The 18,396-nt window shown below is 42.1% G+C and overlaps 1 protein-coding gene across 1 annotated transcript in view; it reads right to left on the minus strand.

The window, feature by feature from the left end:
- LOC146234285 (contactin-associated protein-like 5) overlaps positions 1-7,165 on the minus strand; it is a 44,705-nt gene extending 37,540 nt beyond the window's left edge. The window contains exons 1-6 of the mRNA XM_084688496.1: positions 7,160-7,165; positions 6,994-7,095; positions 6,478-6,619; positions 6,042-6,206; positions 2,597-2,707; positions 1,394-1,587 (exon numbers count right to left, since the gene is read on the minus strand). Coding sequence (XP_084544622.1) covers positions 1,394-1,587; positions 2,597-2,707; positions 6,042-6,206; positions 6,478-6,619; positions 6,994-7,095; positions 7,160-7,165 — 720 coding nt within the window. The remainder of the gene's footprint in view (positions 1-1,393; positions 1,588-2,596; positions 2,708-6,041; positions 6,207-6,477; positions 6,620-6,993; positions 7,096-7,159) is intronic.
- Between the last annotated feature and the right edge of the window lie 11,231 nt (positions 7,166-18,396).

Below are 18,396 nucleotides of genomic sequence, written 5' to 3' on the forward strand. Positions count from 1 at the left end.
ATAACACAACAGTGATTAATCGGTTTAAAGATAAAAGTATTTGTTTTAATGAATTATTAGTAACTGTATTAAGCAATATGTATTTGTTCCATTAAACTGTTTTTTCCATAGTGATATGAGCTTGAAAAAAAATCATCCTTCATTCATATTTGGAACAGGCCACCCAACCAGCTGAGATCACATTAACTCTGCATATCTGGACTCAAGGTGTGATCCAGGCCATTTCCAAGATAAAACATTATTAACATTTTGCATTTTTATTAAATGTAAGTGCTTTAGCTGACTCTTTGCATAGTGACTTACAATAAGAACATTTGTCCTCCCCTATCCCTAGATTCCTGTGCAGCCCAGTGTAAATAATCTATTTTTTACAATGGTGTTAATAATTGAATAAAGGGTGCAGAACTGGCTCCAGCATGGTACCTGCTGTGAAGTTAATTATACACTGCAAAAACACCACAACACCCAACACTCCAGCTTGCAGTAACTGTCTCCCTGGTCCAGAGCATCCATTCTCATATCCAACCCTGTAGCAGTTTTTATTTTAACCAATTTGAAGATTTTTGTTTAGAAACCTGACATAACTGGGCCGAACACAATGGGCGATAAAGAATTTATGTGCACACCAACATCAGCAGGAACAAACAGGCCCTTTTTTCTCAGACTTTAACTCAATTATGCAGACGTTCCCGAGCAGCACCAAGCTATGACATCACAATGGAGGGACCTGGTCTGTCTTAAAGCAGAGAGTTCACGCGCTCTCTATTGCCTGCTACTAAACTGTCTCCGTCACTTGAGAGAGGAACTGGGAGGATGACATGTCATGGTGTCTGAGAGCGTGTGTTCTGTATCTGTGTCACACAGGGCCTGTGTCCATCGAGGCAGGAGATGGAAGGAAATGAAAAGAGTAGTTTAGCTTTCTCTAGAAGTCACTAGGGGCTCATGAATGTGTCGCTGACACGAGAGGAAGACCTCAATTTCATCTTTAGTCTTGTGTGTGGAACGATCTCATACACTGACTTCATATGAACACGGATCCACTTTCATCATCATGAAAAGCAAAGTCTGAACCTTTGACTGAGGTAGAACTTGATGATTGTCTCGTTTTGAAATGAACGAGGATGAATAGTTAGAGAGTTACTGATGTGAATGTCGCTTCTTCCACAGCCTGAGAGTCATGCAGACTGGCAGACAGCTCCCACAGACCTTGTGTTGCTCAGTTGTCTGATTTTAGTTGCTGCAGTCCGTTGAGTCATTTATTCAAAATATTTTCTATCACAAGCAGACTGACTAATACTTCATGAACGGTGGCTTGATCATCATGATCAAGGTGTTGTGGCTTACAATGTTTTTGCACTGTAGTTGACACTGATCCCCCCCAAACAAGACTCACCCCAACTCCGTGGTCCTGCCGGTACTGCTGCCAGGCCCGGCCCGTGTCACTGTAGAGAAGCAGGAAGCTGCTGAGCCAGTCAGAGCTGCCGTAGCGCCCTTGTGTGGCCACGGCCGTCACTTCCATTCTGTCTCTCAGATCCACCTGCAGCCAGGGCTGCCTGTCCAGCACCAGGGGAGACCAGCCTCCCGCTCCTGGGGAGAGCACAGAGGGGAGAGAAAAAGATCCCTTTCAGCAAGCAGCTGAGCATGCACTCCGGATCAAATTGTGGTTTTTGCCCAGTCTAGCTAAGCCTTTGCCTGTGGGCTTCACTTGCAATAGCTAAAACCCTGCATCGCAGTTTGCTCTGGCAGTATCCTGTGCCCACTTTGCTGTATGTGTGTGTGCGCGTGTGTTTGTGTGAAAATGAGTTTGTTGTTTGTGTCATTGGTTAATAAAGGATAGGAAATATCTAACACCTCTTTGGTGAAAACAAGGTTGTCTGACATCAAATGTGAACCAACAAAGTTTCCTAGAGTCTAAATCTAAGAGGTATTTGATGTGCTGGAAGCACCATTGACCAAACACACTGTAAACCTTAGAATGTGCTTTGGCTTGGTGTAGACAAAGTGGTGTAAACGTGTGATGGCGTGATGTTCAGTCCAATGAGGCGAAGACCCCACAAGCTGAGGAAACAGGTCAGCTCTGGCAGGAAGGTTCATTACTCAGCCGCTGTGGGCTGGGACACAACACCATGGGAGCAGATGAGTGCAGAATATCAAACCAGAGTCTCCACCACGGAGGAAGCATCGTTTACGGAGCCCCCCAGGGAGTGGAATTGTGCTGTTGTTACAGGTAGCAGAGGTTGGCTACCACTAAGAATAACTTCCGGTTGGGAGACACCTCGCATACACAACACCTCACATAAACTATATAATTCAACCGTATCGGATCGAACTTCTGTGTTTGTGTTTCTGTGAGTGTGTATTTGTGGTGTGTGAGTGTGCGCGTGTCTGTCAGTGTGTATGAGTGGAGTGTGTGCCTGTGTCCGTAAACGTGCGCATGTGTGTGTGTGTGTGTGTGTGTCTCTGAGTCTGGGTATGCGTCGGGCGTGTGGGTGTGTCTCAGGATCTTCTTTTCCCCCATTCTTGTTTAATCTCCTATATTTCACGGCTTACAGTGTTCAGTTGTTGCTCTGTCGCTGGTGGTTGTGGGTGTACTCACCATCTCTCCTGTTGAGTTTGGCAAAATGTGGCGCGCTGTTGGTGGACGATTGAGAGGAGCTCTGGAAGGAAACTTGAGGCAGCAGAGATACCAGGGGAATGTTGCAGTGATCTGGAAAATCAACACAAACCAATACCAGGGAGTCAAGTGGCTGGGTGGTTAGGGAATCAGGCTAGTAATCTAAAGGTTGCCAGTTCGTGCCAAATGACGTTGTGCCTTGTGGCAAGGCACTTCACCCTACTTGCCTCGGGGGGAATTTCCCTGTACTTTCTGTAAGTCGTTCTGGATAAAAGCGTCTGCTAAATGACTAAATGTAAATACCTATAAAAGATTGAAGAGGATTAAAAAGTGTTCAGGACTGGAGAAGATTGTAGGATTTGAGTTATTAAATCTCCATCATCCATTATTAAACCATTTATTAGTTAATGCCTTCACAAACTATGATTAACACCAAAGAAACGCTACAACATCATCTTAAAACCTGGAGAATATATGTTTTTCCAACTTCAGGTATTGCGAAAATACCAGGCCAGGCTCACTTATCCACTCCACAAATCTCCACTCTACAGGCTATTAACTCTAGCAGTGACCCTTTAAGAGAGGACAGTCGAGTCCACAGTTCCTTCTGTAACCCTGCGTGTTTGTGTGTATGTGACAGAGAGGGTGTGTGCATGTGTGTGTGTTCCTTTTAATCCAGCAGTGTGAGATTAGAGCACTTCCAACAGGCAGGAGGAGATTAAGAGGCCAGTGATCTGAGCGTGTCAGACTCCTCTTCCCCTGATCCAGCCCTGCCAGGACAAGAAGAGCAGTGAGGTGGGGTGGAGCTCCTCCACTTACTGCAAGAGCAGGCTTTGTTGATGCCATTGAGCAGAGCTGTGTGTGTGTGTGTGCGCGCGCATGTATGTGTGTGCATGTATGTGTGTGTGTACAGGTGTGTGTGTGTGTGTGTGTGTGTGCGCATGTATGTGTGTGCATGTATGTGTGTGTGTATGTATGTGCAAGTGTGTGTGTACAAGTGTGTGTGTGTGTGTGTGTGTGTGTTAGAAGCAGCTGAGGACAATCTGAGGACATAATAGGAAATGCCAGCAGCTTGATTACAATGACTACTGTACTCTCTCCATTAGGGATCCATTCATTCCTCTTTGTTACAAGAGGCTTCTTGTTTTGGATGGCAAACACTCGAACTTAGAGATGTCCTCTGCACATTGGTGATGGCTAATGACTACACATAGCTCACAGCACAGCATGTTGGTTGGTAGTGGAGTCCTGTAGTTTTTTCTTTTTCATGTTGACCGTTTTTTATAGGACTTTCAGGCCAGCTGACTGGATTTTCTTTGACCTGATTTACTCACATCGCTCACCAGCAGATGTTTCTTCTGTTGAAGTAAAGTGGATCAAGCTGTTTTTTAAAGACACACGTTTGAGTGGGCATTTTTTAAAGCCGCAATTCATAGAAAAAATAGTCTCCACCAGCAGACTTTCCTCCAGAGGCTTTTAGAGCAGGTTCATAACAGCACTGTTACTAAAACCAACAACGAGCTACGTATCTGTTGACTGTGACTGTGGTAACCGTAGAACCTTACTTTCTTAGACTTCCTTTAAACTGTTTTGTAAATGTGTATCTCTCTGTGATTTAACTCTGTGTTTTACACTGTGTACAGCCCTGTGTACTTGGTAAATGGGTAATTTGTATATTGCGTTTATAGTATTATTATATAATATTTCAATTTTTATTTCCAATTCCTATTTCCTCTTCTGGCCTTCTGCAACGTCACAGTTTCCCCTTGGCGATCAATAAAGCACCTACCTACATTTAGATCCTGCAGCCATTAATCCCTCCATTCCCTCCATTCCCTCCATTCCCTCTCTCTCTCTCTCTCTCTCTCTCTCTCTCTCTCTCTCTCTCTTTCTCTCTCTGTTTCTCTCTCACACACTAATCTTCAGTGTATCAATCTATCTCTTTTTATCTCTCACACAATCCATCACACTGAAGATCGTGCAACCCCTCAATACCTCACAGCCTACCTTTGATCTGAATAGCTTTCACCTAACCCAGGAATCTGCAGCATCCATATAAATGTCAAGTTGTAGACTCTCACCTCTGTAAAATACCCTGAAGGCCTCTCTCTACTTGATGGAATGACAGCCCCCCTCTCCATTTGAGACCTGGACCTAAACACAGGGAACTCAAGACCTTGACACAGAAGAGAGGGTACACCTATAACCATTTATGTCAACAGCACACAGAACTGATATAACTCTCAGGGCTTGTGAAAATGGAGACAATCTCATACCTCCACTTAGAAAATGTGTATTTTATGAACGGTATTTTTGTTTATGGTCTCCCTCTACTTATTTGGCGGCAAGCCAAATGCCGGCCTGTCAATCACAAAGACTTACGAGCCAGGGATGATTTGTCTGCAAAGCTGCACTGCTCTGTGCCTTCCTGCCCTGTAGGATAATTGAAAATCCTTCGAAGCTATGAATGTGATCGTGCCACCACACACTCACTATGCAAAGTGCTGGGACTTAAATCACACTAATGCACACACACCCGCACACACGTTTTTCCCTGCCTCAATTTCTCTCTCTCTCTTTATCTCTCTCTCTCACCCAAACACAAAAAAAACTAAAAGCAACCTTTTCTTATCTGAATACGTCTGAACAGTGCAGCCATGTGGCTGCTATGCTGAGGTATTTTAGTTGGCCTAGTCAACATGGCAGGCCTCCACGACAGATGCATCCTGACACCCCCAGGCTAATATAACACCGCTAGAGGTTATTCAGTGATTGTGTTTGGGATAAAAATACGATATGCAGCTCTCCGCCCTGTTCCCTACGGTGTGTCGTCATGCAGTGATGCATGGTAAGATGGATGAGTGTGAACACAGTTATATTCAGAGTGTGAGTTCTCTGTTCCCTCCCCGCCCTAAACGATGTACACCAATTAATAACTTGCTCCATGAAGAACATATTTGTCATGTAAAACAGTGACCCACAACTAATGTTCCTAGCAAAACAATGACAGTAAGAGTGTGTTGGAAAAATGAGGTGAGGAGTCATGATTTCAAAAGCTGTACTTTGGTGTTAGATTTGGAAGTTGTTTACTTTATCATCAGGATTCGAGAACTCTGACAGTTGTGATGTGGACTTGTAACAACAGTATCTCTGAAATAGTGTGAGGATAGTGAGGGTGATTCAACCAGATGCCATAAACATGTTATAGCAATACTGGTTTATTCAAAAAAACTTTTCTCAGAAGTGCCCTACCTCCTATGTCCCCCACCCACCTCCCTCACCCTCATTAGCAGGCCTCTCTTAATCTTGCTAAACTAAATAAACAACGGCCCACGGAAGAAATCGAGCCCAATTACCGCAACAAACTGACGGGTGTATGATTTGCAGTGAGGAGTATTTTTAGCTCCGTGCGCAGGCCTGAGTGCACCTGCAGCAGAGTGGTGAGAGCCCAGAGCTGCTTGCTGAGATCCCATCATCTGAACAAGCCTCAGAGGTGTCTGGGAGGTGCTCCCTCTCTCTCCCAGCCTCTCCAGAAACTCAGTGGAGATGAGATGTGAACTGGCAGCACCTTGGGACCAGCTCAGAGGGAATCCTGGGAGCAGGCAGACCACACCAGCCAGGGGAGGTTGGTCAATAGAGAGAAGAGCTGTAGACTTGTGGGGGGGGGGGGGGGGGCTGTAAGAGCAACCTTCTATTCTACAATGCTGTCTCATCTAGCCTTGCTCCCAGGGCAATCTTGTCGCGGCAACAATGTGATCCAGTTGTGGATCTGTCTATGCCTCCGGAGAGTATTGATAAAGCCACATATACGATACCTCCCAAGGACCGCTAGACTTCAGACCTATATCTCTGCTCTGGCAGACCTTGAGCTGGGTTCAGGTATCGGCTGACAGTTAGCTCCAGACGCAGGCTGAATTCGAGGAAGCGCAGGTCAATACGAGTGATTGAGAAACACAGTCCTGTACTGTAGCACTTCATTTCCAATAAAGCATTCGATAGCCCACTCTAACAGAGATCAAAGAGATAGAGTTCTTCATATACTGAGAAAGCTGGCATTGTTTACTTGTGGATAGGTAGTTGATATGTAGTCTTCCGCGGGTAAAAGAAAATGTTATCCTTGGAAGCTCGCTGGGCTGAACAACGTACCAATATTGTGACAGTAGTCAGTCTACCATTGAATTCACCGTTTCCTTATGAATGTGATGAAAGGTTTGCTATGTAGTGGCAAGCTATTACACACGTCATCTCTTTGTCCTGTTATTCTAACGCCTGTGTAACCTCTGCAAGAGCACCCCACACTGAGCGCATCATTAGCCGATACTGTGTGTCCCTATGCAGAGACCAGAGGTTAGTTCTGATTGGCTCCTTGTGAATAGTACAGTAGAGGAGGCTTCCCATTTGAGGTGGACTGACAGCTCGGCCTCCATTTCCCAGCAGCGCCTGATGCTGGCTCCGATCTGGCCATCTTCACTTCTGCCTCTCTAGAAATGTCACACACAACCCACTCACATTTGAATACAGAGGAGCTATGCTTTGTTGGCTCACCGCCATGATGGCCGAGGAATAGCAGCTACGATGCCACGGAAAACAACACCAACTGTTATAATGGAGGGGCATAAATACAAGCTGACGCTGAACACAAACAGTGTTAGAATATTACACACTGCAGAAGTATTACCCATTTGTTAAACTGTTTGTTGATCTCCTGAATCTAAGATGTTAAAGCCAACTGTTCATCGTGAAGCGATTCCTGGCTGCTCATGGTAGATACACAACAGAGATTAATCTAAATGGACTGATAATGACCAGCAGCAGTCCCAGAACCCGACCCTTTCTGTCGGTTCAGTCTATTTTGGGGATGAAAAGTTCAAAATCATTATCTTGTTGTTGTTTTTGTTGTCAAGCCTGGTGCCTCACTTAGCCTTCGCTGTCTGACTGGAACGGTCAATAAGGAGTGGGTGTTGTTAATCCTTCTGAATCCTGTGCCAGTAATAACAGGAATAGAAAGAGGGTGAAACTTACGGACTGTACCGCTATCTGCAGAATATTCATTGGCCTTTATAGATCACCAATGGTGGACCATCAGTGTGAGAGCAATTCCATTGGAAATGCAAAGCCGGCACTGGCGCCACATTCATCAAAATAGATTTTGTCTCATTCCCGAGAGCCCAAGCAGAAATGATTGCTCTAAACAGTGTTATATCATATATCCATTGCTGTTTTTGCATTTGTTTTATTCATTACGGCCAACTGCTTGCTTGTACTATTCTGTAATCTGATGGTGGAGTGAGAAGAGAGAGAAAAAGAGAGAGAAAGAGAGAGAGATGGTGGAGATACAGAATAGATAGAAAAAAGAAAGATCTGTTAGGGGTGTTTTTTGTGATAAATTAGACCTCGTTCTACAGTATTCACAAGAAAGGTCTCTTTGACAGTGGGGAGATAAAATGAATGAATGAAAGAATGAAATGAATGAATGAAAATGAAAAAGTATGATTCCACTAGGCTAGACAACCAAACAAGAAAGAAACAAAATGAATAGAGCCACATTCTGTGCTGTGTCCATAGCAACAAGAGGTACTGTATGTTTCTAGCGGTTGCTAGATGTCTGATATTAGAATTTCTTACCATAAATTGAATACCCCTGAGGTATTGTAAGTAGATGGTAATATTTATCTTATTTTCGGTAACACAACACTCAGTTGCCATTTCTTAAATAGTATATTTACATTATATAAATTAGTAAATTTAGTACTTCTCAATATGGCAAGTATCTACAGAGAAACAAAACCTGGTTTCCCATAAAGCTGGGCAGAACAGCCCCTGTAGACATGAGAGAGACACAGAAACCGTTCGTCCTCTACAGAACAAAAGTAAGCCAAGTCAGTCTTGAATCGTTTCATTAAAGCCCCTGTAATTGAACTCTTTGGGGACCATGTAAGCACCTACATGAATAACCCTTTCAAAAGAGGGAAATCAATTGTAATCAACACGGCGGGTCCCAGTCCAGCAGTTGTGATGTATCGGCTGTGACAGTTTAAGAAATAAGATTTGGGCAAACACGACCAGAGTAACACAGGCCTGAGGGTGGGATCAGCATGGCCACACCACGCCACCTAAACACCATGCCTGCTTCACAAAGTTGTCTCTTAGAATCTCACTTGAAGCGATATTCATCGTATTAAAGAGAATGTGTTTATGGTATAACACATTACTTGACTGGAGTTTTATAGTAGTCTTGACACCTTACTACTTACAGTGGTTAATGTTTTTTGATTTATCCGTCCTAATAACCCTCAAAATATACATTAATTATATTGATGAGGATGATTTGGCTGTGATTATCTTTTTTTCATTGCTTTGGTGTCAGTGTATTGTGATTACCACAGCTCACTCAAACATATATAATCATTCTCATCATACTCATTCACTGAATACATAGGCTAGTGTTCATCACCTAGCAAGATCACTTCTGGTATTGCAGCATTATGGTTAGTCTGTGTGGGTTTGGAATTATGGAAATCATTATTTCCTCTATGCAGTGATGAAAGGCAGGAAATAGAAGAAAGCGATTGGATAATTCTAAACTGTAAAATAATCAACCTTTTTCCAGCGGCATTGGGGCTTTGATCACAGAGTCATATTTGATGTTGACCTTATAGGTGTGATGTGAGTTTGGGCATGCATTATCTTTAGCTAAAGTGAACTAGTCATTTGTAACTAGGCGCGTTTTCCTGTAAAGGAAACAAGGGATGTAGTGCATATCAAAACCGCTACTTCACTGACATCTCATGTCTATCACAACATGACTCAGAATATACTTGAAATATTTTGGATTAGTATCAGTCTGTAGTTGGGTCTCAGTGAGTTCCTGTACTGCTCATTTTAAATTTTGCATACAACAGGGAAAACAGCAAGCATCACTCTGGCACCTGCATCCATAATGGGAGGCTATCATCTACATTGCACATCGAATTGTAGGATGGTGCCCCTCTAAAGGCCATAAGTGGATTGGCAAGGACGTCATTGTCTGCGAAGAGGGGTGCACTGAAGCAGGCCATGTTATAGAACTGAAGTATGCAGATGAATGGAGACAGCTGAGGAACATGTGCAGGATACGACATGGGATGGAACATTCTCAAAGTAATCACTGGAAGGTTCTGTAGGTCTAAGGTGTGGGCTATGGCAGATAGAGTCAGTGAAAATGGAGCAGCCTTCCACCCACAACCCCACAGTGAAGTGTGTCATATCAGAGACAGCACTGGTAATGAAAGCCCCTGCTGTTCCAGCCAAAGGCAGCCTTCAAAATCCCTCTTTCCCTCCCAGTGGGGAACTTTCCCTTTTAAAGCACCCACACTTTGGCCTTAATAAAAATATGATAAAGTAAATTATACAGAAGGCCCAAACCCCTACTGAGTTTCAAATGTGGACCAATGAGAAAAGCACTAGGATTAGCTGGTCTGCAATGTATGCTGCCAATCACAAGGATAAAAGCAGTTGCTTTAGAGAAAGAATGTCCTCATGACGGGTGATAAAATAGCTTTCACAGGTCACTGGGGCAAAGATACCCTTTGAGTTCTGTGGGAGAGCAAGACAAATAGATGGAAAGACAGAGAGAAAGAGGCAGACAAAGAAAGAAATGAAGAAAAAGACACAAAGAGACAGAAAGAGAGAGATGCATAAGGACACGGTCCTCCGAGAGGATGTGGCTGCCATTATCTCTGTCACCTGACACAGGGGCCGCACAAACCAGCCATGATGGATCTCTTGCCTCTTCTTTTGTTTCTCAAAAGTAAATATGAGAACAGCCATTTGCTTGTCCTCTTGGAGAATCTAGACGTTTCATCTCTAGAGCAGCATGTCAATCCTGATCATTGGATACATTTGAGAACCACAAGAAGGTCATAAATGAATAATGCAGCTGTCAGTTTAGCTCACTTCAGAGGGTTACACCGCTGGACTAAACTGCTTATAGGATAGGCAAAACACCCTGTTGGTCCGGGCTCTGGCTGAGAGGGACCTGCCACCTCTAAGCCCAGGTGGGATAACAAGGCAGATTTTATCAGTAGTAGATTTGAACCATGACAGACATATTCAGCAAGGCAGATTTTGGATAGAGGTATTTTGTGTATGTTATTTATACATTTGTTGTTCAGATCAAACAGATTCCGGTTTCATCATAGCGCGCTACCGACAGAACATTAAAGCTATAGGCTACTGCCTGGAGTACGACGGCATTAAATAGCATTTGCCTAACTTGTACAGACAAGTTATTGCCTGTACCTCACCTGCAGTACATAAAGATACGTACCCTGTCTAGTATGGGACGACGACCTCTAGTGACAGCCAGTGATTCAAGCTTAGGATTCCGTAACTTCATCATGTTGCCACATACAATCATAGACACCGTGTTTAAGTGTAGTGTATCAATTTCATTTGGCGTGCCATTTCTGCTATAATTCATTCGACAGATGATATTAAACTGGATCCATAACAGTTATATTCACACATGATTATGTTCGCAATACTGTAAAGCTTCTGCATTTAGGGCTGAATAGCTTGCCAAAAGTCACATTGTATTCACAATGTCCCCGTTGTTTCCAACAAGATTATTTGTCCGGAAACATTAATTTCGATATTTATCTTAACCAATTTATGCAAAATAAGCTACAGTAAAGTGAACGATTTAAGTCTTTCATAAAGCAAGCATCCATACTCACGTTGACTGGCTGCAAATACTGTGTGGGTGACGCTCAATAAACAAAAGGCATTTATGTAAAGCTGAAAAAACTTCTGCATCTCCATCGTGCCTAAATAGTTAAATCCTTGTGAGGCAACAGAGTATGTCTCTTAAAATATCTCGTTTTGCATCCAGCGTGGATAAAAACATGCACTCAGCGTGATGCCCGCCGTAAGAGAGTGCTGCTATGAACACGTCCTCCTCCAAAGAGCCAAGGTAGAGAGAGATAGACGGAGAGACAATGCGAGCGACAGAGGGGACGAGAGACAGAGTACAATTGTGTGTGTGTGTGTGTGTGTGATAGAGAGAAACAGAGAGAAAGGGAGAGAGAAACAGAGAGACTGAGAGAGAGAGAGAGAGAGAGAGAGAGAGAGAGAGAGAGAGAGAGAGAGAGAGAGAGAGAGAGAGAGAGAGAGAGATATTGTACCGGACAGCTCCTCCTGTCAAGGCATTCCCGTTTTAAATTTGCAGATTTTCTTTAGAATTCATTTTAAATTTCCTGGCCTTCGACTTCAGACTATGACACAGGCTTCTTTCTAAACTCGATTTGGAATGTGTTATATATGCCATAAATCACCAAACGGCTGATAAAAATGGTATGGGCATAGAGCTTCTGACTGCGGATCAAATAGTTCCATGTCCCCCGGTTCGGGTAGTTCGAAATACCCGAAGCCCCCTTACGGCCTGCATACCACGCATTGTTTATATTTTGGCCTATAGCAATCAGTATACAATATATTTCTTAGACTGAACAGTGCTTTTACCAATAATGGATTAGCAATGCACTGCCACATGGAAGGCCTACCTCCCTACTTAATTAGGTTTGCCACATGTCCATATTAGGGAGAAGAGAAGGGGTAGCAACAGAGCTAATAAGCAAAAGGAAAATGCAGAAATGATTAGATTTCAAATCTCTCAAACACGTTTGGAAGACATTCAAGATGAGTCATTATATTGTCTCAAAACCATGGCAAGAAACAGCCAGGGAGAAAACAATGGACCGTAAAGCAAGATATGAAACTGAATAACTGCTGGAGGAACACTCTAAGGACATATCCATTGCCAAGATCATATTATGTGTTTGTTTACCCTTCTGTCACTGGCTGAGTAAATTAAAATGTACTTTCATAGGAAACATATAACAGAGTATAACATCTACTGCAAGTATGGAGCTTTGAGGTCAAATGCCACATGTTAGATTAGTGGACAGAACAAAAGGTATCTCATTAGTTTAGCTGCATTCAAGGGAGAGGCAACATTGTGTCTCATTTGTGGATTAAGACAAGCTTATAATCACATAAAAGATTTGTCTAATGAAGAGAAACAATAACAAGATGAGCTGTCTCTTGATTAAACTTTTGACACCAACAAATGGCAAACAGAACCAACACCAGACAAACAAAAATATGCATGACAAATGCAAGGCCACAGGAACTTAATGGGACTCTCACAAAGGTACCTTTACCCTGAGCTAACACAGAGAGTTTTCTGGTTCCCTGGGCCCTGTGATTGTGAGACAGAACGATATTTCAAGGGCGTCATCAGCAGAGACTGCTTGGCCCTGGGTGGGAGAGTTCTTTGCATCTGAAAGCTCCAGCTCATCCATCATCCATATGATGAAACTCTCAGCAGCTTCTACGTTTCCCAAATTAAATTCTCCACAGTGGCTGCATCTCGGGATGTTCTCGTGAGAGTAATGTCCCAGAGAGGAGATCCTGAGAAGGCAGCAATCACAGAGGTGTCTGACACTCAGGTGAAATGTGACTCCCAGGCCATCTCCAGTGTGCAGCTCTTAGTAGCTTACTGCAGCATTTCACACCTGACAACCTCACGTAATCACCCAAATTCGGTGTTGGTCAGATACATTTCAAACCAATGGTTGTTTTTTGAGGTGTACAATTTCGAGTTTTAGTTTTTTGTATCCTGTTCTCGGGCACAATACCATTGTGACTTTTTTTGTCTACACCTTGCTTCCAGTTGCAAAACTAAAGTATTCCTCATTTTCATTTTTTGGATGGTGTTGCAGAGCAACCTATTAAAGATCAAAGGAAAGACTGTAGTAGCTGGAAGACTCAAAGAACAGGGCTACAGTGGAACAACCAAAAAGGAAGAAAAAAACTGCTAACTGTCATTGTCAGCCATTTCATTTTAATTGCATGGATTATGGGGCTCGTTTCCTAAGATAATGTTTCTTGTTCCATTGCCTTTTCAAGTCCAACCCTTCTTTATTACTCTCATGCAGCTTGTCTCCTGATGAAAAGCCTATTCATTTCCTCCTGGCTTTCATCTGAATCTCATAGCTCCCTCCATTTACTACGAGGCAAATGCCCAAATGGGAAATCCTGAAATGCTTAACATGACTGAGTGGAATATATTGTGGTGTGTGTGAGTAAATCAATGATAAATCTCCTTTTGCGGCATGCAGACCTGCATGTGTTTCATGTTCTATGTCCTATACAGCATGTCAACAGAGTCCAAACATATAATAGCCTACCATAGTCTCAAATGTGCCCATTTGTAGGCTATCATATTGTCATATCGCAATCTGTTATAAAATGGAAAAATAAGTTATTGAACATTATCCACTCACAAGAAAGTTCTTGACAATTAAAACTGGATGAACATACATTTGAAAGCGTGGCTAAAGGCAAATCAGTCGACTGTTCACTGCTAATCCAAAGTGTCTAGTTTGAATGGAAATTAACAAAACCAAGCAGAGGCTGTTAGACATTTATTGAGAACAAGAAGAAACTGATTTGAATGAAATCTTGTGTCTTAATAAATCTGAATGGGAGAAGAGGTTGCAGGTTCCAATCCTCCCTGTAGGCCTATATCACATTGAAAAATAAAAGTCTGCAAACTGAATACATTATTGAGTCAGTCTGCATTTGGCAAGGCACAACCTTTATTCTCTCTCATATAATCTCACATATTATTATTTTCCCACCACTAAAAAAACGTATTTGCACGACATAGACAACGTCGCTGTCAAAATGTTCATCTTGGTCCCGATTGAGTTGCTTGTAACTCCATAATTTGGGTTTTTGTGAGAAAGATTAAGTCAGAACCTGTCTAAGGAGGGCCTGTCCACTCCCTATTGGGCCGAATTTGGTAGCAGTAACACCATAGTTAGCATTTACATTTATGCATTGAGCATACGCTTTTATCCAAAGCGACTTCCAAGAGAGAGCTTTACGAAAGAGCATAGGTCACTGATCATAACAAGGTAGTCCCAAACATTGCAAGCAGCCAAAACATGAAGCATACATTGTGAAAAACTAAACAAGTGCCAAAGGGAAGACCCATAGGAGCATGCAGTTATACAAGTAGGCTACAAATAATACAACTACAATAAAAAACAACATGAACCCCAAAAAGTGCAAGACTGTACTTGTAGAAGAAAAATCAACAGTAAAATATTTCACAGCGAGTACAAGGGTTAACTTCGTTATTAACCTACAAGAGCAAGTCTTTCAATAGGCCTACGAATTCCACTGGGGGTGATCGCGGTTGAGTGCAAAATGAATGGGAGTCTATCTATGGAGCTAAATGGCTAAATTTGTCTCTTTCGCCTGATTGTCGTTGAGAAATCTCAGATTTGATTGTAGTTTGTGCATGTTTAACATGAATTATAGGTTGACAGTTGAATGAACGAGTATTTATGTCATTTGGATTTCTTACAGGGTGAGTCGTTGTTGCCCATAACACGCTAGCATTCAGCTTATGAATGCTGATTGGTTAGTGAAGGACTGTCTACGACCAGAGATCCCGGTTGATGGCATCCGAAACAGAACCAGAAAAGTCAGAGCATTAGCAACATTAGCAAGCCAAAACTCATTCTAGCATGTGTATTGCAGACCCCCACCCCTCACCCCTCGGCTTGAAACAACGGCCCTGGTGGATGTAGCTGGTACTGCATTTACGGTTAGGTTCCCGACTCTTACGGTCGTTTTATTCTATTAACTACAGTCAACATTTACAAAACTCCCTCCCCCAAAAATTTTTGTTCGATTCTCGAACCTGGCTCATACTACTAGCTTTTTCATAGAATATTTTTTTCCTGATTTTTGCTAAGTTTGAAACCAATCCAAAATGGGTAAACTACCACCCCATGTATTTGCCAAGGTCAATAAAAGTTGCCTGCAAATGTGGTCGCGGATACTAACAGGGCACAAGCACAAAAGTTCACATTGGCCGATAGCCGATTTACATTGAGCTGAATGAGCCATAGACTTAGGCCTATATTGAATGAGCACAGGGAGATATGGCTTGAGTTGCTTGCCCTGTTGTAGCTAGTTAGCTTAAAACAGATTTTTTTTTTTTTCAAAACTTTCATGACATGATGGCAAATATGTTAAGCGCGAGCATAGATTGTTGACATGTCTGGAGCAAAGACAAAGAAGAATACTTTAACAATAATAAACTAGTTAATAATAACTGTTAACCACAATAGGAAATTATATTTAAATAATATTAGTCTTGCTTTCAGAAGCTTTTGTTAAACACACCCATTATTCTTTTTTTGATCGTGTCATCAATCCAGAATGCTTTTGTGGGACAATGAAGGTCCTCAGTGACTCTATGTTTCACCCCAACTTGATGGAAATGTCTTGTAGCCTTTATGGTTCTGTGAATATGCCCCTTTCAAAGACAAATGTTCAATAAATTATATTTTAGATACAGTTCTCAAGCTTGTATTTATTACATTATTACCAAGTCTTGTTAGATCATGTTATATCCATTAATAGGCGTTTGGTTTTAGGATGAACATATAAAACACAGGCCACATTTCTACACTGATGTTGAAATTAAGGCAGTGTGAATTTCGTGGCATTTCATTTGAATATAAAGTTGACAGTAAGTTATGGTAGGTCTGCACTGTGGAAGATTTCTGTTACCAAAATAACTATTAAGCTTTCTTTGCCTGGCGAGAACAACAACAGAGCTGTTCATGTTAACAGTTTATTTCATTTGATACAATGTTTTGAAAATCATAATCATATCACAAGGAAAAAAGCAACATATGTGATGAAGTCCATCTAGAATAGCCCTATTTAGCCCTATAGCCTATTTCTAAAAACCAGGTGAAAGGAATACTATACAGTGACAGAATACATTTCCGTTAAGTTCGGACTTGTACCCAATTCCGCCACTGCAATGCCTTAGCTCACACGCTCATAACCATATAAATCTATGCATGCACTGGTTGTCGCAAAGTATGACGTCTACAGCTAGTTGCAAGCGTGCACAAGGTCTCGGAGCCTTGGAAAAAAGCCACTGTTTAATGCTAGACCGGAAGACACAGAAGTAGAAAGATGGCCGCGTCCAGTCTCGCTCTCTCGCTTGCCTCACTGTGCCACTGAGCACTTTTCATAGAAATAAATGGGGACGCCATCTTGGAAGACAAAAGTAGCTTACTCTAGTTATATTAACTCCATGGTGTATTGACAAGAGAGTCTAACCTGTCAGCTGTGTTGTCGATGCCTTGAGAGAGTGACCAGAGCTTGCCGTAAAGCAGTATCTCTGGTCGTACGACGTGCGACGTCATTGACATTTTAAAAGGCACAGAAAAGTGGACTTAAAACACCCTACAGTGTGTATTTTTTTTGCCTCCCCTTTCGAATGCAGAATTCAGATTACTAGACCAAAAATGTATCCTGAGAAAAGTGGATTTTGAGAGGTTAGGGTTATCTTGAGGGGTATAGCTCCATAGACCTCCATTCATTGTGCACTTCTCGTTAGTGCCCTCATATGAAACTAGAGTGGAACTGCAACAAGTTCAGAACCCTGAAGTTTCCCGAGAGTGGCAGTTCTCCCCATATAAGACATTCTCTGCTGTGAGTCAGTGGAGACCGACTCAGTGAACGACAAGTCTATGGGCCTTATTTTAACGATCTGAAATGCAAGTATCAAAACGCGAGTAACTTTAGTTTGTGGGCGGGACTCCGGCGCTGTTGGTCTGAAGTAGCTAGAGCTACATTACTCATAGGTGTGGTTTGGGCCAGAGCCATAGAAGTGAAGTGAAAATGAAAAAACTAAAGGCTGTGCCACATGTATGCATAGTCACTGAACACTCTGAAATGGATTTGATGATGATAGATCACATGACCAGAAAGCTATTGAAGTTTGAAATACTAAACTATTCACAGAAAATAGTTTGAGGTGAAAATGAAAAAACAAAAGGCTGTGCAACATGTATGCATAGTCAGTGAACACTCTGAAACTAATTTGAGGATGATAAGTCACATGATCAAAAAGCTATTGAAGTTTCAAACTTTCAAAAATTCACTGAAAATAGTGTGAGGTGAAAATGAAAAAACTAAAGACTGTGCAACTTGTAGTCAATGAACACTGGGAAATTGATTTGAGGATGATAGGTTACATAACCAAAAAGCTTTTGAAGTTTGAACATTTATTTTGAATTAAAAAACATTTTGTTACCACCTGATATGAAAATAAACAAAAATATGGCTGTGCAATGTGTATGCATACATTTTGTGTGAACATTTTGTGTTCCCAACATTGTGCCCACTGCCAGTGAGCGAGTCTGACTGAGGCTAACGTCAAAACAGTGCAATGGGGATGCAGTCTCACTCAGATTGCCAGTTTAAAGTAATAAGAAAAATAATCGGACCAGCTGGCTAAAAGCAGAATTCCCATATTGCTTGAAAGCTGCCCTGCTCAACTTTTTAGTTGTAGAATTAACTGTAAAACTGTAAAATTATGAACTTTGTGACATGACGTGAAGACATGGTTGCCGCTCGACTATGCGGTCTGTACCGGGCAACATTCTCACTCAAATTTCAAGACTTTTGAGACGCAAATCAAAATTCTGATGTGACAGATCAATGGGTAATCGCTTTCTCTTCTCGACCTTTTTGGTCTTTGTAAAACTAACTATTTGTATTATCCGTGTGGTCGTTTTGCGATTTCAAATGCTGTCCTTTCCCGGTTTTCTGCAACCACATTGCACGTGCATCCCGAATGTTTACAAACTAATAATTGGTCTATGGCTACAGCTGGCAGCTGTGCTTAGAGTTGGGTA

This window comes from Hypomesus nipponensis, chromosome 23, assembly GCF_054491055.1.
Source record: "Hypomesus nipponensis isolate SF chromosome 23, ASM5449105v1, whole genome shotgun sequence".
Lineage (NCBI taxonomy): Eukaryota > Metazoa > Chordata > Actinopteri > Osmeriformes > Osmeridae > Hypomesus > Hypomesus nipponensis.